Source organism: Prinia subflava, chromosome 8 (assembly GCF_021018805.1).
Source record: "Prinia subflava isolate CZ2003 ecotype Zambia chromosome 8, Cam_Psub_1.2, whole genome shotgun sequence".
Classification (NCBI taxonomy): domain Eukaryota; kingdom Metazoa; phylum Chordata; class Aves; order Passeriformes; family Cisticolidae; genus Prinia; species Prinia subflava.
In genome coordinates, this window is record NC_086254.1 from 30,913,056 (window position 1) to 30,934,747 (window position 21,692).

The window sequence follows — 21,692 nt, forward strand, 5'->3', positions numbered from 1 at the left end:
AGACAGGGGTGGAAATAGCCATCACCACCTCTCTCGGCTCTTGCTGTTTGAAACTGGAGCCAGATTCATTCTGGGTAGGAAACAATTCTCCCATCCTGCCAAAAGCAGAGATATTTCAAAATTTCCCAAAGCCATGGTGTTTTCCAGAAGTCTCATGAAAAACATCCAGCAGCCACCCCAAAGTGTCCAAAAGCCAGAGGAGACCTGAGGCATCTCCATTTCAGCTCAGGGCTCCTGGTTTTTCCAAGCTGGATGTATGTCCAGCTTTCCACCAGTGCTGTCCACCCACTGTGAGCAGCCCTGCTCCTCTGCAGTGGGGATTTGAGCCAGGAATGCCCAGGAGCAAAGGGAATGTTCTCCCCACTAAGCCATGGAGCTGGGCTCACCCTAAACCCACATTTTCACAGCCAGGACCCCAGACAGCCTCACTGCTCCCATCCAGACCCTCCTCTGACTTCCCTCAGCTCTAGCGAGGGTGCTTAACACATGATGTAAAGAAGGGAAATCTCCAGGAAAGGAAAGGCATGAAGGGAGAATATGCTCAATATCCATCCCAGATGGATGCAATTTCAGCTGAGCAGGGTGTGCAAATGAGAGCCTTTCTGTGTTATTCACGATGGCACGTTAGAACAGCAAACACATGAAAAACTCAGCTCTCTAAAATGTAAATTCACTGGGGCAGTTCCTTCATTTCTATAGAAACAGCAAAGCTTGCCAGCGGCTAACTCAAAGGAGATGTATTCAGATCCCTGTATCAACTCTTCTTGCTCAACTGACCACAAAAAAAAAAAGAAATTATAACCCCCCAGAAAACCTGACAATAATACCATGGAAACTGCAGAGCGAGACATATGGACTTAATTACCAGCCCAGAAATCACACGTATGGTACAGAACACTTATAGGGTACGTGCTCCAGAGGGGAAGGGCTTTAACTCAGTATTTAGAAAATGAACTGCTAATGTGCTGATCTGGTGCAGCTTTGCACATCAAAACCGGTGCAGGGGCTGAATTCCTGTGCCAGGCTCTGCCTGCAGCCCCTGCAGCCCCAGCACAGCAACCTGGGAGGGCAATGGGACCAAGAGAGGTGGGAGAAGGGAAAGTAAAGCCCAGGTCACCCATGGAGAATCCTCTTTGGGAAGGCAGATCATGGGAGATTTTGTGAGTACCACTCCAGCCAGCTCCACTGGGCACCCCCAAACCCAGCAAGGTGCCAGTGAAGATTGCCGATGCCATCGGAAGTGTGGGCAGCTTGCCAGGCTTGGGATGCTGGGTTTGGCCCCTTCTGCCTGCTTGACTTGGGGGTGTTTACTTAACTCAGGCTTGACTTGGGTTCTCTGTCACTGCCTGAGCTCTGACAGCTTCCTGGTGATGTCAAACCATCACAGAGATGTCACCTCACTACATCTAAATCTCAGTGACATCAGGTGTGGGGGGAAGCAAGGTCCCCTCTTGTTCAGAGCTGAGGAGAGAGTGAAGAAAGGAGCTGGTCCTGGAGCCAGGACACATCAGGTGACACATCAGGTGACACATCAGGTGGCACATCAGGTGACACATCAGGTGACACACAGGTCCAGTGGGCTCCTCTGGGCAGCCCTGAGCCTCACCCTGCCCTGCTGCCCCCTGAGACCTCACACATGGGTCTGTTGGCTGCTCCAAGGCCCATTCATTGTGGAGGTGAGAGGAAATGAGAGGTTTTAATGTCTGATTCCAGCACTGGCACCTGATTTCTAACTGGGAAATAACTCACGGCCATTAATCAGGAGTCCCTAATAAGCACCCGCCTGGAATAATTAATTGAACTGTCCCCACGAGGCCAGGCTGGGTGGGCACTTTGGCTCTCCCAAGCCACTCCCAGGATGTTTGGCTGAGCCGTAGCCAGTGGGAGGGCACCGGCTGTGGAGCAGAAGGTGGAACATGAGAGGTGTCTCCAGCCTTAGGTATCAAACCCTGCGGCCTGTGAGCACCTGTCAGTGGGTCCTGAACCACCCCTGCCAGTGAGCTCAAAGCAATGTGCCATCCTCACTCCTCCTCTGCACAGGCGGGGCTGCCAGAGCAGCTCCCTGACCCAGCATGGCCTGGGGGATGCACGGAGCTGGGCTCCGGCAGGCAGAGCGGAGGCTCCGGTGCTTGCAGAAGTGACAGCAGCCTTTGGAGAGTGTCCCGGTATTCCCCCAAGCTGCCGTGAGCTCGTTAACAGCCTGAGTTCAGCTAATGAAGCAAAGCCAAGGCGGAGATTGGGGTGGTAATGTGAGAGATCAGTCTGCGCTCCTCCCCGCCGGGCTGTGCCCGCCCTGCTCCGTGCCCCGGCTCCCAGGCTCTGCCCAGCTGGAGCTGAGGTCGGGATTGCTGCTCAGGTGACTGCGAACCTGTTTCACAAAAGCAAAACAGAGGGGGGAAAGGCCAGAGGGAGAGACGGGGCATCACTCTTTGTTGCATGGTTTTGGTGTTCTGCTTACAGCAGCCAGCACGTCCTGTGTGTTTGCCCACACAGAGCTGATATCTAGCAGCAGCTCTCATCATGCCTGAATGATGCAGAGAGTCTGTGCAAGCCACCAGCATCCATCCCTTGGGCCAGCACAGGGGCAGAGTCCTGGCCCCAGAACACATCCTGCAGGCAAGGGGCGGGGGGGCAGGAGAGGAGCCAGGGAGAGCTGCAGGACACCCTGCATTCCTTATGCTCAGACCTGAGCTCTGGGCTCACAAATTGTCCTCTCATATCTCATGAAAAGATCTGGGGAGTGGGAATATGGAGAATTGGCTCTGTCTAGTGTAGATCTTGAGTTTCTTTCCTAAGAGCCAGCCTCCCCTCCTCAGTCACAGGGGACAAGAGGAAAGCTTGCACAGGGCAGACTGAGAAAGCATTGGGAGGCAATTGCTGAGCACCTGCTTTTCTTCCCCAAACTTGGGTTTCTCACAATTGATTAGGATGATCATAATACTTCAGAAGCTGAATTTACATTTACAAAGCTTGAAAACAGCAGGGTCAGACTGCAGCCTTCTCTGCATTAAGTACCCAGGACAATGCAACATGATGTGCATCCAACCACCCACCCCTGCAGCCTCCCCAGGTGGCCACAGTCCCTCTCAGGATGGGAATGATGTGGCAGCACCACCACAGCAAATCCATTTCCAGCTCCCCTGTGTGGCTCACCCCTCTTCCACAGCCTGCCATGCACTGGGTGCACATTAAATCCAGGGGTGGATGCCCTGGTGCTGCCTGGTCATGGCATTGTCCCACAGCAGCAGGGACAGTCCTGCCAATCCCTTCAAATCCCAGGAGGAAGATACCAGCTCTGCCTGGGCAGACCTGATCAGTAGGATAGGGCATGAAGCTTCCCTCCCAGGCTAGGAGAAGGGAGCTGGGTCACCCCCCGAGCCTCGTTCCCAGCCTGTCTCCTCTGCTCCCCACGGACAGCACAGCATCCCTTCCCTTCACTCCTTGTCTCCGTGGACAGCATATTCTCACCTTGAGAAGAGTGGAAATGGCAGCTGGAATGTGGGCTGGAAAAAAAAAGGAAAGGAAAAAAAAGAAAATCTTGAGGCTTTTCCAAACCTACTCCTGTTTATATTGGAGCCTGTGAGTGACATCAGAGCAGGGAGAGTATAAACACCAGCAGGACCTACTCTGTGCTTAAAAACCTGCGAACAGCCGCCTCCAAGTGCCTGGGGGGTGATGTGCTGAAGTGGCACAGGGCAGAGCACCATGAGGCTGCAGCTGGAGAAGCAGCTCCTCTTCCTCTCCCTGCTCTGCGTTTTCTCCAAGGTAAGGGAGATGGGGCACTGGGGCAGCTTTAGCCGTGGAGCACCGGTTCTGCCAAAGTGGGGTGCAGCAGGGTCCGGGTGTCACCACGAGCCCGGTGGCTGTCGCCGGCCGGCAGTCGGGCTGTGTTGATGCAGGGGGCAGAGCTGTGCTCGGGAGAGGTGTTTGAGATGAAGCAGCAGGGTCTGAGCGTTCCTGGGCCCCGGGCTCCGCTGTGCGAGTCCCTGGAGCACACAGGAATGCCAGCAATGCGCTGTTCGCTCGCCGTCCCTGCGGCTCTCCGCGCTGGGCTGCGTTCGGTCCCTGCGAGCCAGCGAGCAGCAGCTGGGCGGGAGCGGCTCCTCCGGGCTCCTCCATCCCCGCCCGGGCTCCTCCATCCCCGCCCAGGCTCCCGAGGCAGCGGCCAAGCCACGAGCACCGGCCCTGGCACTGCTCAGCCCTCCCCACTTCTCGGAACGCTCACACCAAGCCAGTGCCTCCAAAGGGATTTGGGCTGGTGTAGAGATTTTATTTTTTTTTTTTCTCTTGGACTCCATGTGAAAATATTTGCCTGTGCAGAGAACAGGAATGTTGAAAAATTTGGGGCATCTCAGCTCCAAGTTCAATTGCTACTTGAATCCCCAAGCAGGGATGTCGTGGCAATGCCATGCCTGTTTGACTCTTTTCCCAGAAAGTTCAGACCTCTGACAGGAGCCCATTTTCATCTAAAGACAAGTAAATTACAAGGAGCAGGGGGAAATGAATTTATGGCTTGGCTAATCTTTCTAAAACATCGATTTGTTATAACAACCTCCTGAAAGATGAAAAATGCCCTTGGCTGCCTGGGTAAGCTGTAACAGAGCAATGATTCTTGCCCCAGGTGCTCACGAGTGCCTGGAGAATCACCACGGACCATCGTGCTGCCAGCCCAAACCTGGCCACCACAGCCAGTCCCTCAGTCCCTGCCACATTAATAATGCTGCTCACTGAGAGAACCAGAACAGGACCCAAAATACCCAGTCCATTCTGGATATATTTTAACTCCAGTTACTGGCACTGAATTTTTTCAGCCCCATGAAAAGCATCTGAACTGCTGAAAATGGGAAACAGATAGAGCACCAGTAGCTCCCCTCTCTGTCTGACTCATCACGTCAGACCTGATGCCACAGGGAGAAACGGAAAGAAAAATGGTGTCTAAACCCTCCATGGTCTGGCTGAACCCATCACTCTCCTGGCAGACCCAGCAGCCACACCAGGACCTGGAGCAGGGCAGGGATGAATGTTTTGGCTGCATGCTTGCTGTGCTGCACGTGCTGGCCCTGCATCCAGCAGCATGTGCATGGTGCTGAGCAGCAGGGCTGCCAGGGGCTCACGTGCACTGCCAGGCCAGTGCTGGCAAGGGATTCACTTCCAATCTGCAGAGCCAGCTCTCGTGCCTTCAGGCTTTGTATGCTATAGCTCTGTCACACCTGACATGATGGGAGTCAAGAGCTGCCTAAAAAAGCTGTTGGTGCCAGGGTAGGTGTGCAAGCAGGATGAGGCAAGGGTATAAACATCCCCCTGCCCAGGTGAGCTGCTGTGGGCACCTCCCTGGCAGACAATTGGCTGAGCAGGCAAAGGACTGCAGTGCACAGCCCTGCCAAAGTGCTTACTTAGTCTAGCCACGAGGGAAAACAGCTCCCAGTCCCTGAGAACGTGCCTATCTCCAGGCTCCTCGCCCAGTGGGCCAGGCCGGGTGAGGATGCTGCAGCCAGGGACAAGCAGAGGATGCAGCTGGGCCAGTGAGGAATGCAGTGAGGTCTGCCTGGCTTCAGGTCCCCGCTGGTGATGCAATGTCCTGTTTCTTGGCATGAATGAGAGCTCTTAAGACTGTTAGGAGTGAAGTGCTGTGCACTCACCATGTGAATTTAGTCCCTCAAAGCCACCTCTCCAGCTGAGCACAGCCTGCTGCCTTAGGAAGAGGCATGGGGGTGGGCTGCTTTCCCTCCCTCCCTCCCTTCTTCTCTCCCACTGGGCTGCTTGGGGATGCTGACCTCATTAAATAGCCATTACTGCCTGGGGTGTTCACCTTGTAGCTCCATCCTCCTCCTGTATGTTCAGAGCAGTGGCACATTGAAGTCCCCACCTTGCAGAGTGCTGAGCCTCTGAGCATCCTTGATTCTCTGTGATTTTCCATAGGAGCCCTTCAAAGGGGACAGTAGCTTTCCAGGATGCTTTGAGATATTCCCATGCATTTGCAGAGCCTCCATCCACCAAAAATCTGCCCCCCTGACTGAGACAAAGTTACCTGGCTGTCCCAGTGACAAAGCAGCTGTTAGCCAAAAAACACCTGTATGGATTCAGCTTTGCCTCCACAGGTTTGTGCCCAGCTGTGCCGGAGACCGTGCTACTGCCCCTGGGTGCCACCCCGCTGCCCCCGCGGGTCCCCCCTGGTCCTGGATGGGTGTGGCTGCTGCAAGATCTGTGCCCGGCGCCTGGGAGAGCCCTGCGACTTCCTGCACGTCTGTGACCAGAGCCAGGGCCTCGTCTGCGACTACAGCTCAGCACCTGCAGGGGCAGGAGGCACCTGCAACTGTGAGCACAGGGGTGCCCGTCTTCCCCGGGGATACCCCCTCACTCCAGCCCAGCCCCAGTCAGGACCTCACACAGCTGCAGGCACCCCGCAGCAGCACCAGGGGAGTGGTTAAGGCTAGGAAAGCAGCTTTCCTGAGGGTGATGCATGCAGCTTGGCCGTGGGGCTGTGCCCCATCTCCTGACAGCTCTTGTGCTGCTTTCTGACTGAGAATTCAGGGTGGTTTCAGTGAGAATGGACAAGGGGGATCTCAGGGATACTTCAGCCCCCAGCCAAGGCTGGAGCCTGGGGGTCCTGCAGAGAAATTTCAGAGAAACTTTTCCTAGCCTGGAAAGCGTGGAGGCAGAGTCAGAGCCAAAGGGCAGGGGAGTTCTCACAGCTTATGGGCTGTTGCTTTGAAAAAACAGAGAGATGAGGAGAGAAGGCTGGGGAGGGGAGGAGGTTGAGTGATGAACATGCTGCTGCACACTCATGTCTGCCCTGCACACCACTCAGTCACTTCAATCCCTTTGTTCAGCCCCACAGTTACCCCCAGCACTGCCCCCTGCCATCCCATCTCTCTGTCACCCTGTCCCTGACGGGCTCCCCTCTGTCACTTGCAGTTGAAGACGATGAGGAGGGCTGCGAGGTGAACGGCCGGGTCTATAGGGATGGGGAGGTTTTCCAGCCCAGCTGCAAAATCCAGTGCCGCTGCTCGGACGGGGGCTTCAACTGCGTCCCGCTGTGCCAGGAGGATGTGCGGCTGCCCACCCCGGACTGCCCCCACCCCCGGCGAGTGGAGATCCCGGGGAAGTGCTGCCCGGAGTGGATCTGTGAAGCCCAGGACCAGCACCTCCTCCGGGATGCCCCGGCAGGTAAAATGCGGGACAGCTCCAGGGAGGGGATGCCCACGCGAGTCTCTGGGGGTGGCCCCTTCACCCCGGGCTGTGAAACATCAGCAGGAGACACCTCACGTGTTTCTGGGCTATGCCTGCAGCATCACAGGGCAATCGCACAGCACCCGCCTCCAACTAGCCTTTCCCCCGCCCTGTCCTTTCTTGCAGCCGCCGGGGCAGCGTCCCCACTGCTGCCATACCCGTGCCAGGAGTGGGGCACGGCGTGGAGCGCCTGCTCGGCCACCTGCGGGCTGGGCTTTGCCACCCGCGTGTCCAACCAGAACCGCTTCTGCCGCCTGGAGACCCAGCGGCGGCTCTGCCTGCTCACACCCTGCCCGGCGCTGCCCGCAGCCTTCCCAGCGGTGAGTGAGGGCTGGGGGGAGCTGCTGGGCACGTTTGACTGACAAAGGGAAGGGCCAACACAAGCCACGGGACCCCCGCTTACCTGTGGGCCCCCCAACAGCCCTCCTCAGCTGTGAGCTGGCAGTGTCTCAGGGACACATGAACCATCTCCTGAAACCTTGCTTGGGAAACAGCCCATGGCAGGTGCAGACCAGAATTTTGGGGTCTCTGGGTGTCTGAATCCAGGAGCACTGTGGGTCCCACACAGGTGAGCTCGGCCATCCCTCCCTATGGCCAGAGATGGATTTGCAGCTCCTGCCTGGCTCCCTGGGCACACCTGGGAGGTGGTTTTGCCACCCCTCTATTTGCGTGACACAACCCCGGTGTGGACACAGTGCTAATCTGCCTTTCTGGCATGCAGGTGGCATTTTCTGCCCACTTCTTTCCCCCTGCACTGCCACTGCCACCTGCCCCTGCTCCTCAGCTGAGGGGGACACACCACCACCCCTCTCCAGCTCCCCACTGATCTCCAGTCTGCATTTCCAGAGGGGAAGAGGAGCTCGTTTGTAGCTGTGCCCACCGTGGATTCACCCTGGAGCCAACGCCTCATCCCAAAGAGTCTGGCACAAACCCATGGCACGGTGGTTACGGTGAAGATGGAGGATGTTTCCCTTGGGGAAACAGAAAAAATGATGGATTTGGGCTGCAAAGGAGGCTGGAAACAGAGAATAAGGTCCCCGTGTCACCCATCACCTGCCTCCTCTGTACACCTCGCTGCCCCAGGCAGGGTTACTGGGCAGCATTCCAAGTTCCTTAGGCTGAATGAAATGGGAAATGGGGAAATCCTGCTCCAAGCATAAACCCACCCAAGAAACCAGGAACTGGCCCTTTTCTGGATCAGTGGGGCTTCTGAACAGGTGATGCTGCTTCTCTGCCACGTCATGCAGCTCTGCTTTGCAGGGACTTCAAGAGAGACCATCTCCAGCTCCTGGAAGCCAAAATCCCTAGAGGGAACCCTCATGCCCTGGCCCCGCAGGGAGGGAGCAGCTCATCAAACTGCACCCCACAGGTCACTGCCACACCAGGCTGAGCTGCTCGGCCCTGCAGGAGCTCAGCCAGCCCATGGTGTCCACCCTGCCACCCAGCAGCCCCTTCCCGGCCATGGGCAGGGTCCTCCCGATGGCAGCTCTCGTTCACCTTCCCCTCATCCCTCCAGAATAAACACGAGCTCCGCCTGGCCTCCTCCTCTCCGGAGCGCTGGTGGTTTGGCAGGGCTTGGGCGAGCGGGGAGCTCAGCCAGCGGAGCACCAGACAGACCGCCCGCCGTCCAGGCACATTCCCCGCCAGCCGGGCCAGGGAAAAGCGGGAAAAGGGGAAAACAAATGCAAAGATGAGCCGGGGCCGTCCCCCGATAGGTTGGAGCTGCTCCAGCCGCGCAGGAGCCGGCGCAGGAGAGCTGCTCTGCTGCTCTGGCTGTGCTTTCTTCCCAGTAAAAAGTAATTCTGGGCGATGGAAAGTGAAACCCAAATGCCCTCTAATGGCCTCGCACAAACGTGCAGAGGGAACGCGCGTTCCACCGCGGGAAGGGCAGCGATTTGGGTGACGTGTCCAGGTGAGAAATGGACTTTTTAATGCGTATTTCCAGAACTAAAAATAAAGATGTGCTCATCTAAATGTGGTGCTTGTCTGTGCAGGGTGACCCCAGCCCTGCTGGCTCGGTGGGTGCAGGAAAGTCCTGGCACAGGGTGGGACAGCTTGGAGGCGCCTCAATTCAGGCTGCTTAGAGTAAGAGAAGGAAAAAGAAAAAAAAGAACGTGAATCAAAGCACTGAACATATTATTGCAGTTTATTATAGTCTGGGTTAAACCCTTCACTCTTACCCAGCCATAAGCTCTGCAGGGCAGGGCATGGCACGGGCTGCACTGCTGCTGCATCTGCAGCCACAGGCACAGCCTCTTCTCAGCCTCCCAAAAATCAACCCCCAAACTCCCCTATAGCTCATCCCTCCTGCTGCCAGGCCCACACTTCCTCCAGTTGCCCTGGGCTGGGATTTCCCCAGCATGGTGCAGCCACCATCACCAGCTGAGTGTGCTCCTGAGAAGGGCAGCGTAAACCAGGGCAGATCTGGGGGTAAAGGGGCAAAAGGCTGAATGGCAGGGGCAGCTCCTCTCCCCAGCAGCAGCAGAAAAGGCAGCAGAGCAACGAAAACTCACCCACTCCCTCAGGCCCTGCAAGAAACTGAAAATAAAATGAAAGTCAAGGACGTGGTTCAATCACCTCTTGGGGCTAAAAAAAAAAAAAAAAAAAGAGAGAGAAAGGAAAAGAGAAACCTCACTGCTCTTGCAGTAAAACATTGCCTACAAAGAGAATTATTTACTGCAATCATCTGGTGCTAAGCCTGAATACAAATCATTAATTCTGTTTGATACAGGCACATGGTGAACATCCAGCAGGCAGCAAATCACAGAACAAACAGCTTTGGTTGACTTTTTTAGTTCTCTGGTGGCCGTGCCAAGCAAGTGGTGACCTAAAGCTCATGTAGACTTCAAAACTACCATGTTCCTCGACCGACATGAATAAAACACGTTGTGGGTACTGAAAATCCTGGTTTTAAGCCAGTTCTTGTTCAAGCATGTTGGGACTCAGCCACCAAGGCTGGGTGAGCTGCCAGGGCTGTCACACACTCCCAGATCCTGCCCAGCCACCTCTGGGTGATGGCAAAAATCAGGAGGTCACTTTTGAGGCAGAAACCTGCAATTCTCATCTTGACAAAATGACTCAACACACCTCTGCTATAATTATCTCTTTTTTTCCCCTGCAGAATGTCTCCCTGATTCACTAAGCATCTAAATAATGAATTAATGATTCCAAATAAATCAGAGTTATTTTTCCCTATGAATACAGGGAAATCAACTCTTGCAATTTGATTGCCAGTCTCACAATATTTCCCTCTAAAGCCCTGCTACCCTGGAAACGTGGTTATTTGAGGCTCTGACGCAGGGTCCTGGCTCTGCCTGCTCGTGTGGGGCAACAGACAAATATTCCACCCCATCCACAGGTAACGTGTGAACTTAAAAATCCCCAAACCAAAAGAAAATTCACTCCTGTCCTCAAGGCACAAGGCCACATCTGCACACAGCCTGGGATCTGCCAACCACACTCCTGAGCCAGTGAGGAGCAGCAGATTTCTCAGCTCATTTCTGTGCAAGCACACGCAGCAGCTGAAGGAAAACTGTCTTACTGGATGAGTAAACAACATGCATCAGAATTTCTTTTCCAAGCCATTCTCATGACTGATGATTTTTAAATGCACAGAGTTGGGTGAGAGAGGGCTGGATGAGCCCCTTGTTAAAGCGAAACATTTTCAGAAACTGAGCACACGAATGCAGTGCTCAATTTAACAAAAAAAAAATCAACTAGATCAAATGTGGTTTTTTATTTTTCCTGGAAACACATGCTTCAGGTTCTGTGTTTGCAGGAGCTGTCTTGGCCCTGTGTTCTCATCCTGACATCAGCACTGCTGTTGCCTGCCAGAGCCAGGAGCAGAGGGGACTGTCCTCATGCAGGATGCTTGGGCAGAGCTGGCAGGAGCACCTGTACTGTGAGGGAAACCATGGGTCAAGTGAACACCTAAAGCACACAGAAAGCAGGCATAAGAGAAAAGCTCCATGATTGTGCCTCCAGCGGCTCCAGGGAACAGGGGATGTGGAGGGCATGGGGCTCCAGCCATTCATGGGCAGTGCTCCCCATGCCCTGCCCTGCTCCTCTCTTCCCATGGCTCTGAGCTTTCATTCTCGGGCCAGGGAAAGCTCTGCCTTCATTGGTGAGAGCAGCTCATGGACCTTCCCATGATCACAGAAGTCCTCCTAGCCAGCTGCTGTCTCTGCCTCAGCTTCCCCAAAGGTCGATGCTCTGGGACAAAGGGAACTGTTCCCACTCTCTTCCTCTCCTCTCGCTGCCCTTCCACACCTCCATAAAGTTGCTCTGCAAGTGCCACCCCGAGGCCAGGCTGCAGGACAGCTGAAGTGCACAGGGGTGAAGGGGGCAGGAGCAGGGTGGAATCCCTTCCCTGAGGGGTGCACCCCCGTGGAGCCCCTCTGCTGCTGTCACTCCAGGAGCACAGACCCACCCGAGCCTCTAGAGACCGCAGAAAAGCCATTTCCTCACCACACGGAAACAGCTTCTATAGTTCACGTTTTCGGTGGCACGCCCACAGCAGTGATTTTACTATACAGTCAGGAAAAAACACACAATGTTTCCCACCGCTCAACTGCTCCAGCAAGCACTTTCTGAAGTCAACAATCGCACTGGTACTCCCAACACACAGCTCAGCACCGCCCCACCTGCGTCCTGGGCTTCCCCGGAGCGCCGTGCCCGGCGTGGTCCAGCAGGGATGTTCTGCTCCCGAGGAGGGATGGATGCTCAGCCGGGCTGGCTGGGCAGGACTCCCCTCCCTCCTCCTTCTCCCCACCGCCCCCTCCCGCGTCCTGCCCGGGTTCAGTTCCCGGAAAGCAGGCGGCCGTGGCCCTTCCAGAGCCCAGCCTTTCATCTCCAGCTGTTTTCCCAATAACCCCAGGGTTTATCAGGGTGAACCTCCTCCCTGCTGGCTGCTTCCCTGTTAACTCCTGCGCCTGTAGATCCGAGTGGTTTCTGGCCCCGTTCATGCTGCAGCAGCTGCTCGGCGATGCAGTCGGGGCTGCCCCTCCTCGGGGTCTGCTCTGGGGCCGCTGGTTCCAGCCCTTGCCCGGTTTCGCAGGATCTGAGTGTCTTCTGCTTCACGGTCCCTGTGGCAGCAGAGGAAGGGCACAGCCCATCTCACGTCCTCCCTGCACGGGTCCGGACCGCTCGAAGGAGGAACGGGAAAGGGTTTTTGTGCTTGGGGTGGGAGACAGAAGTAGGCAGCAGGAGCACCTGTAGGGAGGGGCAGCTCTTGAGCAGGGCTCACTCTGCCTGTGCTGGGGGCAGACAGCCTGGGACATCTCTGCCTGCGGCACCGGGGATGGCAGCGTGAGCCCCATGGAACTCTGCCAGTCTGCTCCTTACCTTTGCTCCCGGCATTTCTGAGCGCTGGAGCCAGGAAAAAGGAATGGCAGTGAGGGCGGCTCATGGGGTGCAGGCTTCCAGCCCCCGGTCTGGAAAACTGGGGGGTTTCTCCTGACCGCGAGTGGGACAGAACAGAAACAGGCTGAAAGCTCTGGCTCCCCTCCTCACATCCCTCTGCCACCTCCCTGCCTCCTGCTCCCTGCAGGCACTCCCAGCGCCCAAACCGGCCGAGGGGCTGCGTGTCCCTGCGCTCGGCTCCGAGCGGGCCGGGGGGAGGCGCCGCGGGAGCGGCGGAAGCCGCGGCGCTGGGGCTGCTGTCGGCACATCCTCCCTGCCCCGGGGGACGTCCAGCACCCTGAAGGACCCAGGCCGGGCTCAGCAGGAGCGGAGAGGTGAGAGGAGCCCCTGTGCCTGGGGATCCGGTGCTCCGCGGGCGCCGGTGCCTCCGAGCGGTGCCCCCAGCTGCGGGACAGGGCAGCGCCGCGCCCATGGCTGCGGAGGCTCTCTCCACGTGGGCCGGCAATGCCACTCGGGCTCCTTGCCCCGTGGATTCCGCCTTCGCCCAGCGCTTCCTGCCCGCCGTGTACCTGACCGTGATCCCCCTGGGGCTGCTGGGGAACGGGCTGGGGCTGTGGCACCTCTGCACGGGGCCCCGCCAGCCCCTCAGCCTGCTGGTGGGCAACCTGGGGCTGGCCGACCTGCTCTATGTCAGCACACTGCCCTTCCTCGTCAGCTACTACCGCCGAGGCAGAGTGTGGCTCTTCGGGCAGGCCTGGTGCCGCCTCACCCGCAGCCTCTTCCACCTCAACCTCTACGCCAGCATCGGCTTCCTCACCTGCATCAGCATCCACCGCTACCTGGGCATCGTGCACCCGCTGAAGGCACGGGGCAGGTGCCAGGGCGCTGCCTCCTCGGCGTGGCTCAGCGTGGCAGTCTGGGTGTGGGTCCTGGCACAGATTGCTCCTGATCTTGCCTTCAGCAAGACGAATGGCACAGGGACGAGCTGCCACGACACGACGGGGCACGAGAGCCTGGGCGTTTACTTGCCCTACACCTTCGCTGTCACCGTGACTGGGTTTGTCATCCCATTCCTCATCATCGTCGGGTGCTACTGCCACGTGGTGTTCGTGCTCTGCAGGAATGACAGCATGGACCTCAGCCTCAGGAGGAGAAGCATCGGGCTGGTGATTCTTGTGATGGTTCTCTTTTCCATCTGCTTCCTCCCCTACCACATCTTCAGAAACCTCAACTTGTTTTTTCGCTGGCAGCCGCAAGGGTCCTGCACACAGGCTTCAAAGGATGTCTATGTTTCCTACCAGGTGACTCGGGGCCTGGCCAGCCTCAACAGTGCCCTCAACCCCCTGCTCTATGTGATTACCAGCAAAGACTGGAGGTCACGGGTGAGGACCATCCGCCAAAGCGCCAGGCAGTGTCTGAGGCCACCCTTCAGGCGCAAAACCTCTTGCCAGGCAGCTGAGAAGAAGAGGAACATCAGTCTTAGTGAGGGGGAGGCTGCTAATGAGCTCTGAGGTACCTGGCACCCCCATTTCTGCCACATCAGCTTGTGCTTGGCCCCTCCCTGGGGGCAGCCCCCACCTTGACACCTGCTTTGCAGAGATGGTGACAGCAGCGTCACGGGCTCCGTGCACACAAGGGACAGACAGGACTGTCAGCATCAGAGAGGAAACCAGGGCCAGATTTCAAAAGAAAAGCTGCTCAACCCAACCATTTTGCCTACAGCATGCCTGGAGATGGAAAGAGATTATCACGTCTGCTCCAGTCCAGAGCGTTTCCCTCCAGGCTCTCATGCAGCAGTGTGAGCTGGTGGACATCCCTTTGCTTCCCAACCCCTCTGTGGCTGAGGGATGGGAGGCAATGACACCTTGTCCCTCCACTGCATCCCCTCTACTCTACTGTACAAGGGTTTGAGACAGGATTCCCTCTTTCACCTAAGGTGAGGTCCTGCATTGCAGAACAGCAGAGAGGGCAAATTTTTGCAGCAGGAGAAGAGCTTTGGAAATGGAAATATTCATTAAAAAATCAGGTTTTAAGTACATTACTAAGCTGTGCCAGTTCCTGGGAGACTGAGCTGTTTCAGGATCTGTGGGATCCTCTACTGCCCACCTCCTTTGCAGAAGAAAAAGACATTTTTGGCATTACTCCCTCTCTTTTGGAAGAGCACATAGCAGAACTAACAAACGGGCATTTTGAAGTTTTTGGAGGCTATTGGTTGGTGGGTTGTTTTGGAAGGTGAATGACTGCAGCAGCCTGAACTGCTTTCAGCAGGAAAATGCCAGGAGAGTTTGCAGATCTTCAGGTGGGTGCTTGCATCTTGCATCCAGCCTTGCAAGGGCATTAGCTATGACTTGTAAAAATGAGATATGCAAATAAAAAGAGAAGCAGCACTGGTGTGAAGAGCGTTGGGATGTGAGCAAGGGCAGCTGTCTGTCATCACCAGGGGTGACAGATCTCTGCTTTGGGGTGAGCAGAGGCTCCCAAGCAGTATTTTGGGTTTTGATTTTGATGTTATCCACTACAAACAGCTCGAACGTTTCGATTCAATAATGTGATTTGTAGCAACAGCAGCTTATGGAGCCCAGCTGTAGGAAGTGGACTGTGAGTTAAAATCAGCCCTTTCTGGGAAATCACTGGCCCACAGACGGATGTTGTGCTCTTTTCCTGACGTTTATCTCTGTCAGCTGTTCCTCACACAGACCCACCTTGGCTGGGCAGCAGAGGGAGCACGGCTGGCTTTCGGTGTAGTTAATGTGTCTACAGTGCAAATAAACACCCCATGCTTTCAGCTGAGAGTCGTCTGGCTTCTTTTAAAGCTTTATGGGGACCTGGGAGCCAGCTGGCCTGCAGGTTGGAGCAGGGGCCTGCCTGCTCAGGGCGTGGTGCTGATCTTCGCAGTGCTCTGCAGGCAGGGAGCTGCTGGGAGACTGCAGGCAGCTGGTGGAGAGTGATCTGTGACACTGAGGGGTCTGCTCAGCTCCAGTCGGGGGGCCAGCAGAGCCTGAAGTCTCCAGCTCCCACCTCATCCAGAGGAAAACCAAAGATAAAGCATAAATTCACCAATGAGATCTCTCTCTGTAGTAGGAAGATTGAGGCATTAGGATCAGACCTGGTCCCTACTCCTTGCACACATGCTCCAGATCTGGGCTTCTCCAGAGCTCTGAACTCTTCTCCTTTCCTCAAAAAACACCCACGTCTCTGAAAGCTGTCCAGCTTTTCCATCTTCACACATGGGTCCTGTCAAAGATGCTACAGCTCCCCACAGAACCAGCCTTGGCTCCCACAGCCCCTGGGAGCTGTGACACCCTGTCACTGCCCCCACTTTGGGCAGGATTGATTGAAGCAAAGCATCACTGCATGCTGGGGAGGGAGAACTGCATGGGATGTGCCAGCAAAGTCTGCCTCACCCCTGCATCCTTGTGCCCTTGTCCTCTCCAGTGCCCCTCCCTTCACTTTTAATAATGATTTAAAGATCTGTGTCTTACGAAGCATCTCTGAGCCCCAGAGACAGTTGCAGGCATAAATCTGCACGTTTTTCTCTGTTCTCTATCTGTCAAAGCAGCAAAACCAGTAAGGATCTGTCATGTCTGAGATATTTGGGGTGGAATTTTTAGTTCTTTATTGATCTATAACTTCACAGTCCCCTTGATTCTCAGACAGTGCTGCTTCCCATGTGAACTGGAGGGAGTGAGCTCTTCCCCTTTATTAGGTGTGTGTGTAATTAAGGTTCAACCCCTGGCACATGAGGGGTTCACAGCTGGTGATGGGGCAACAAAACCACCCTGCTTCCTCCAGCCTTCCCTCCATCTCTCCTTCCTGCCCTCTGCCGGGGAGGTTCCTTCCCTCCCAGAGAGCAGCTGCTGCTCCCTGTGGGACACAGAGGTGTGTGGTCACTGCAGGGATCCTGCTCAAAACCTGTGGGAACTGCTGCCCCCTAAAAACCTCCCAGGGCTCTTTATCCCCTGGAACCAGATTGTCCCTGGAGCAACCAGGGCATGGGCAGCACCCAGTCTGTCCCAGGCCCCACCTGTGGCGTGGGAATAACTTTTGGAAGAGGGTAAATAGGCAGGGAAGGTGGGCAGCTGTCATAATCCTCCTTTCCCTTCTCCCAGCACTCTGCCAGACACTGGCAGGGCCACACACAAGCACTTGCTGCTGGCAGGAAGGGGCCAGTGCCCCTGGAGAAGCTGTGCCATGGTCACCTCCTGAATCATCACCCCTTTTGGGCTCCTGGCTTATGATGAGCTGAATGTTCCTCTTCCCCTCCCTTGGCTGCTGCCAGACTTGGAAGATGTCTAAAAGCAAGTGAGAGGAATCCCACCTGCACTCTCTGCTTTTCCCACAGCTTCTCTGGCACAGCAGCATGGAGCAATGGTCTTGTCTGCAAAATCAAGCTGAAAGCAGATTTTTAACTCCTTTACCAAGATTAGACCCTACCAATAAATCAAACATGGTGGGAATTCTCCTCCTGACAGTAATATGATCAGGATCAAGCCTGGAAATCTGGCAGCATTTCTTGCTTCATTAAATAAACTGCTCTTGGCTGAGGATATGTTGCAAACACAGTCAAGGTTTGTTATGTTACAGAGAACTTTGGAGCTGACAGCCCAGGGAAGCCAGTCAGGCAGAAATAACAGGCACACATACAGATGCACAGATGTACAACCACTTTCTTCCTTCAAAATGCAGAACTGTGTTTTTTCAGCATGCAAAACACTCCAGAAGAAGAAAATATTGCTCTCAGCAACATCTAAATGCATAGAACTCAACTCTGATTAATTCTTTATTTCATTTTGCACATATTAGCAAAAATCTGGCTCTGACTCAGTTTAGGGGTGTTGGTGTGTCCAGTGGAGCCCTGATTGCTAAATAAGTGTGGGTTGGCTGCTCTGTGCTGAGGAGGGGGCTCGTGCCTTGGTGTGAGAGCCTTCCACAGCCCGGGAGAGCAGGAGCTGCTGCACACAGGGGCTGGGGGCAGCACCGTGGGACTGAGCTGGTGCACAGCTCCCTGTTGGACAAACAGGCCGTGGCCATAAGAGCCTCAGGCCCAGGTGAGGTGTGAAAACCACGTGTGAAGCTGCAGGAGAAGCAGCCAGAGCAGGAGGCTCCCGCAGGGCTTGGCTTCCCATTACCCCAGGCACCCAGGACTTTGTGGAGCATCTTTTACAGCATGGTGGGAGGCTGCAGTGTGCACACAAAATGGGATGAGTCACTCAGGTCACTAGTGAAAGGTCACAGCATCCTCAGATTCTGTGAGAGGTATTTATTTCTTCAGCAAAACAATTTCATTGCTAAAGTGCCTTTGGCTGCAGTGACAACAGACCTGACAGGTTGTCTTATTTACCAAGGTTATCGATCAGACTGGTGAGGAATAGAAGATGCAATTATCCAGGTGAACTGGGAAAAATGGTAAATATATCTGCCACTGGGGTGCTGTTGGTGAATATTTTAATAAAAGGAAAAAAAGCTGAGTCTCTGTCTATACTACGTGGAGTGCTTTGGCATCCGAGGGACCAACAGCTTGTGCAGAAGAGAGCAAATCACAGAAATAGAACAACACTTAGCGTGCCTGTGTGAAGCCATCAGGCCGTGGTGCCCCTGCAGTGCGTGCAGTTATAAATAGGAGATGCTGAGCGGGCCCAGCCCCGGCCCCGCCGCCGCTCCCGCCCCGCACGCATTTGTATGTGCGCGACAGAGCGGCTGCGGCTGCACCCTGCGGGCACAGAGTGTCCTGGAGGACTCGCCGAGCCCAGCTTTGAAAGAGTTGTGCCATTTTTTTATGCCATTCCTTTAAATATTCCCCCCGCAGCAGGCGCTCGTTGCCCCGGATGGCTGCTCGAGGCAGGCGCCAGCACAGGAGCGGGGCAGGGAGAAACCCCCGGGAGATGCTCAGTGCACCACGACCTGTGCTGCCTCCTCAGCATCCTGAGAGGAAGCTATCATTTGAATTTCGCCCAACACCTCCGCTCTGTCATGAGCAGGAGACACTCAGATCCAATCTGGCTCCCTGAAGAGCCCTTCGTGCCAATGCACTGCCCAGCCAGCGTGAAATTCTTCTGCTTGTTTGGGCTTATGGGCAAAAAGTTTACCCTAAGGAGCATCAGAGAGCTCCCAGGCTTCCCAAAGGTACCACAGCTCCTCCTGGGAGAGGCTGCTTCCATGCTGTGCTCAGGACATCCGAGGACAGGAGACAGATTAACTCTGTCCTGGCTGCCTTTGCTGACATGAGGAGGTGCAGAGGTGCACCTCTGTGCTCAGCAAAGGTGGGGAGAACCACCCACCACAGCCCCCAGGCTGCTTTTCCCAGCACAGCCCGCCCTGCAGAACCTCCATGTCTCCAGTCCAGGCAGGGGGGAGACAGTCCCATGGCAATGGGAAGCTGCAGGCACAGAGGAGATCTCAGAGCTGTGTTCACTGGTGGGGATGCCAAGAGCCAGGCATTCTTACTGAATGAAGTGCTACTTGCTTTGGAGGCAAAAATCCCCCTTTGAAAGTGTGAGGTGCTGGCCACACAGTGCCATGCTGTGAACCCAGAGGAGATGGGGATGCAGTTCACTTGGGGTGCAGCTCATCCGTGAGCCCAGGGCTATCCAAGACCCCAGCACTGCACTACCCATCATGAGATGCAGTTTCGTCAAGGCTGTTGGAGGAAAGAATCTTTCTGTGTGCAAGCTGAAACAACAGGTCCATCCCTTTGACTGAGATCCCACTGCACTGAGCTGGGATGTGGGAAAAGCCCTGGCAGGGTGCCCCAGGGCAGACACCAGCAGCACAAGGGGCACAGTGAGGGAGAGGGGCTTCACGAGCTGAAATGTTATTTTTCTTTGCAGTAGGGCATGCAGAAGCAGAGGGTGGCTCACGGACAAAGCAGAGACTCAGCCTGGGAGTACAGGACACATCCTCTCCCGAAGGCATTGCACAGGGATGAGAGCTGGACTTGCAGTCACACTTGGCAGTCCCAGCCTGGGAGAGGTTCTCACTGGCTCCATGAAGGGGCTGTTCACACATGGTTCTCAAACCAGAACCCCCCAAATGGCCATGCCCTGAGTCTGTGCCTGGTCCTGTGTGGAAATGCCCAAGGGATATCCAGAACATCACCTCCTGTCGCTGCTCAGCACCTCAGCTCCCACCTCAGGAGACACCTAAACAAAGGACCCAGAAGTCAGTTAAATGTTTCAGGTCACAGAGAAGCTTCTGGTTTATTTTCCCATTTACCCCAGGTGGTTTGCCTGCCTCCAAAAAAGCCAGTTGTTAATTTAATTCCCTCTGAGTGATTCATGATGCAGATCTGGCATCCCAGTGCCTGGAACAGCTGTGATTCCTGTGCCACCACTTGCTGTGCCCCAGGGACACCACACAGCCCCTGAGCATGGCTGGAAAGAGGGGGCCAGGGCTGGAGCAGGGTGACAAGCAGCTGGGCCGAGAGAACCCAGAGACGTTTTTGCAATTGCAATTCAGAGAGAATATATCTTCTCTCCCCAGTTAATCCTTCAGAGAAAAGCCTGAGCAGAAACAACTGGGAACTCTTTGTATATAAACAAGACTTAGTAAAATCTGCAGTTTTAAGGTGGAGGAAGAAATAAGTCCCTAACACGATGCTTACAGTGCAAGAGAAAACAGATATTTCATTTTGTTCTGTTTGTTCCCCACTGGGAACCTGCTGTGCTCTCAGGCATGGGCAGCAGGAACTTTCACAGGGCATTTACAGCTCCCTTGGCTGGGAAATCGCTTGTGGCCCCAAACCCAGAGCCGTTCTGGCCAGTGGAGTGTGGGACCAGCCATGGAGCATCGTTAGCAGGGGAAGAAAAATGAATCCTGGAGGAGTCAAACCCTGCATTGAAATAAGTCGGTGCCTGGCTGGGAAGCTCAATCAACCTCTCAGCACTGGTTCTTCAGAGAAAAACAGGAAAGGACATCTTGAATTCTACTAATAAATGCACTTTCCTCCAGTTGAAGTCCTGGGGCCGATTTGTTTCCTCGCGGGTTATTTTTAGCATCGAAAGGAGCCATTTGCTGTACACTGTCTGTCCGGGCAGCGGAGCTGCGGGGTCCGCAGCCGGGACTGCGGAGCTCCGCGCCCCCGGCCCCGCACCGCGCCTGCCGCACGGCCCCGGCCGGAGCGGGCTCGGATCCCCGGGACGGGACCACCTCCGCCTCCACCTCCGCCTCCACCTCCGCCTCCACCTTCACCTCCACCTTCACCTCCACCTCCGCCTCCACCTCCACCTCCACCTCCGCCTCCACCTCCACCTCCACCTCCACCTCCACCTCCGCCTCCACCTCTACCTCTACCTTCACCTCCACCTCCACCTCCACCTCCACCTCCACCTCCGCCTCCACCTTCACCTCCACCTTCACCTCCACCTCCACCTCCGCCTCCATCCAGGCGGGCTCCGGGGCCGCTCCCTGCCCCGCAGCCCGCGGTGGGGGCGCTTTGGGACGGGCGGTGCCGCAGGGACCCGGTTACCTCCCACCATCGGTACCCGGCACCCAGCCTGGCACAGCCCATCCCTCCCCTGGGCTGTCCCACGGGATCCCTGCAGCCCCTCAGCACCTTTCCAATCCCTGCAGTGCTACCGTGGCGTGGGCTGCCTCGTAGGACAGGGGCAAACCCTCCAGAAGAGCCTCACATATTTGTGATTCCTTCCCAGAGCCTTTGTCCCCCGGCACCCCTGACCCTGCTGGCAGCCCCGCCGGCTCTGATGCAGGGGGCTCATTTACAGCACCGTGATGCTGCTGCCCGTGGTGGGAGCCGGGGCACGCCCGGGACCGGGCCCTGCTCTCCCTGTGGCCGCGTTCCTGCGTTCAGTCCGTGCTGGTGGCAGCTCTTCTCTAGATTCACCTCGCCCAGAAGCAGGACCCTTCCCCACACACCCTCCCAAAGCCTCTCTCCTTCATCACTGGGATCCAGGGACTCCTGGAAATAACGGCTCCGCTCTGGCACAGGCAGCAGCACCACAGAGCCTCCCAGCCCCAAGACCCAATCCAAACTGGCTGACAGCTTTGATTTAACGGGCTCTCAGCAAATATTTCTGCAAATTTTTAAGTAGAGGCATTATGATTTTATCTTATTATTTTATAATTAAAGCCAAGATCCTCAAACA

At 55.7% G+C, this 21,692-nt stretch overlaps 2 protein-coding genes across 2 annotated transcripts; both read left to right on the forward strand.

Moving 5' to 3' along the window:
- The first annotated feature begins 3,586 nt into the window (after window positions 1–3,586).
- Window positions 3,587–11,963, forward strand: CCN5 (cellular communication network factor 5). The gene is made up of 5 exons (XM_063404608.1): window positions 3,587–3,765; window positions 6,099–6,315; window positions 6,916–7,167; window positions 7,357–7,550; window positions 8,077–11,963. The coding sequence occupies exons 1-5, from the start codon at window positions 3,706–3,708 to the stop codon at window positions 8,098–8,100; spliced, it is 747 nt and encodes a 248-aa protein (XP_063260678.1). The 5' UTR covers window positions 3,587–3,705; the 3' UTR covers window positions 8,101–11,963.
- Window positions 11,964–12,832: 869 nt separating this feature from the next.
- On the forward strand, window positions 12,833–15,356 carry LOC134553020 (P2Y purinoceptor 1-like). The gene has a single exon (XM_063402244.1). The coding sequence runs from the start codon at window positions 13,062–13,064 to the stop codon at window positions 14,100–14,102; it is 1,041 nt and encodes a 346-aa protein (XP_063258314.1). The 5' UTR covers window positions 12,833–13,061; the 3' UTR covers window positions 14,103–15,356.
- Window positions 15,357–21,692: the final 6,336 nt, after the last annotated feature.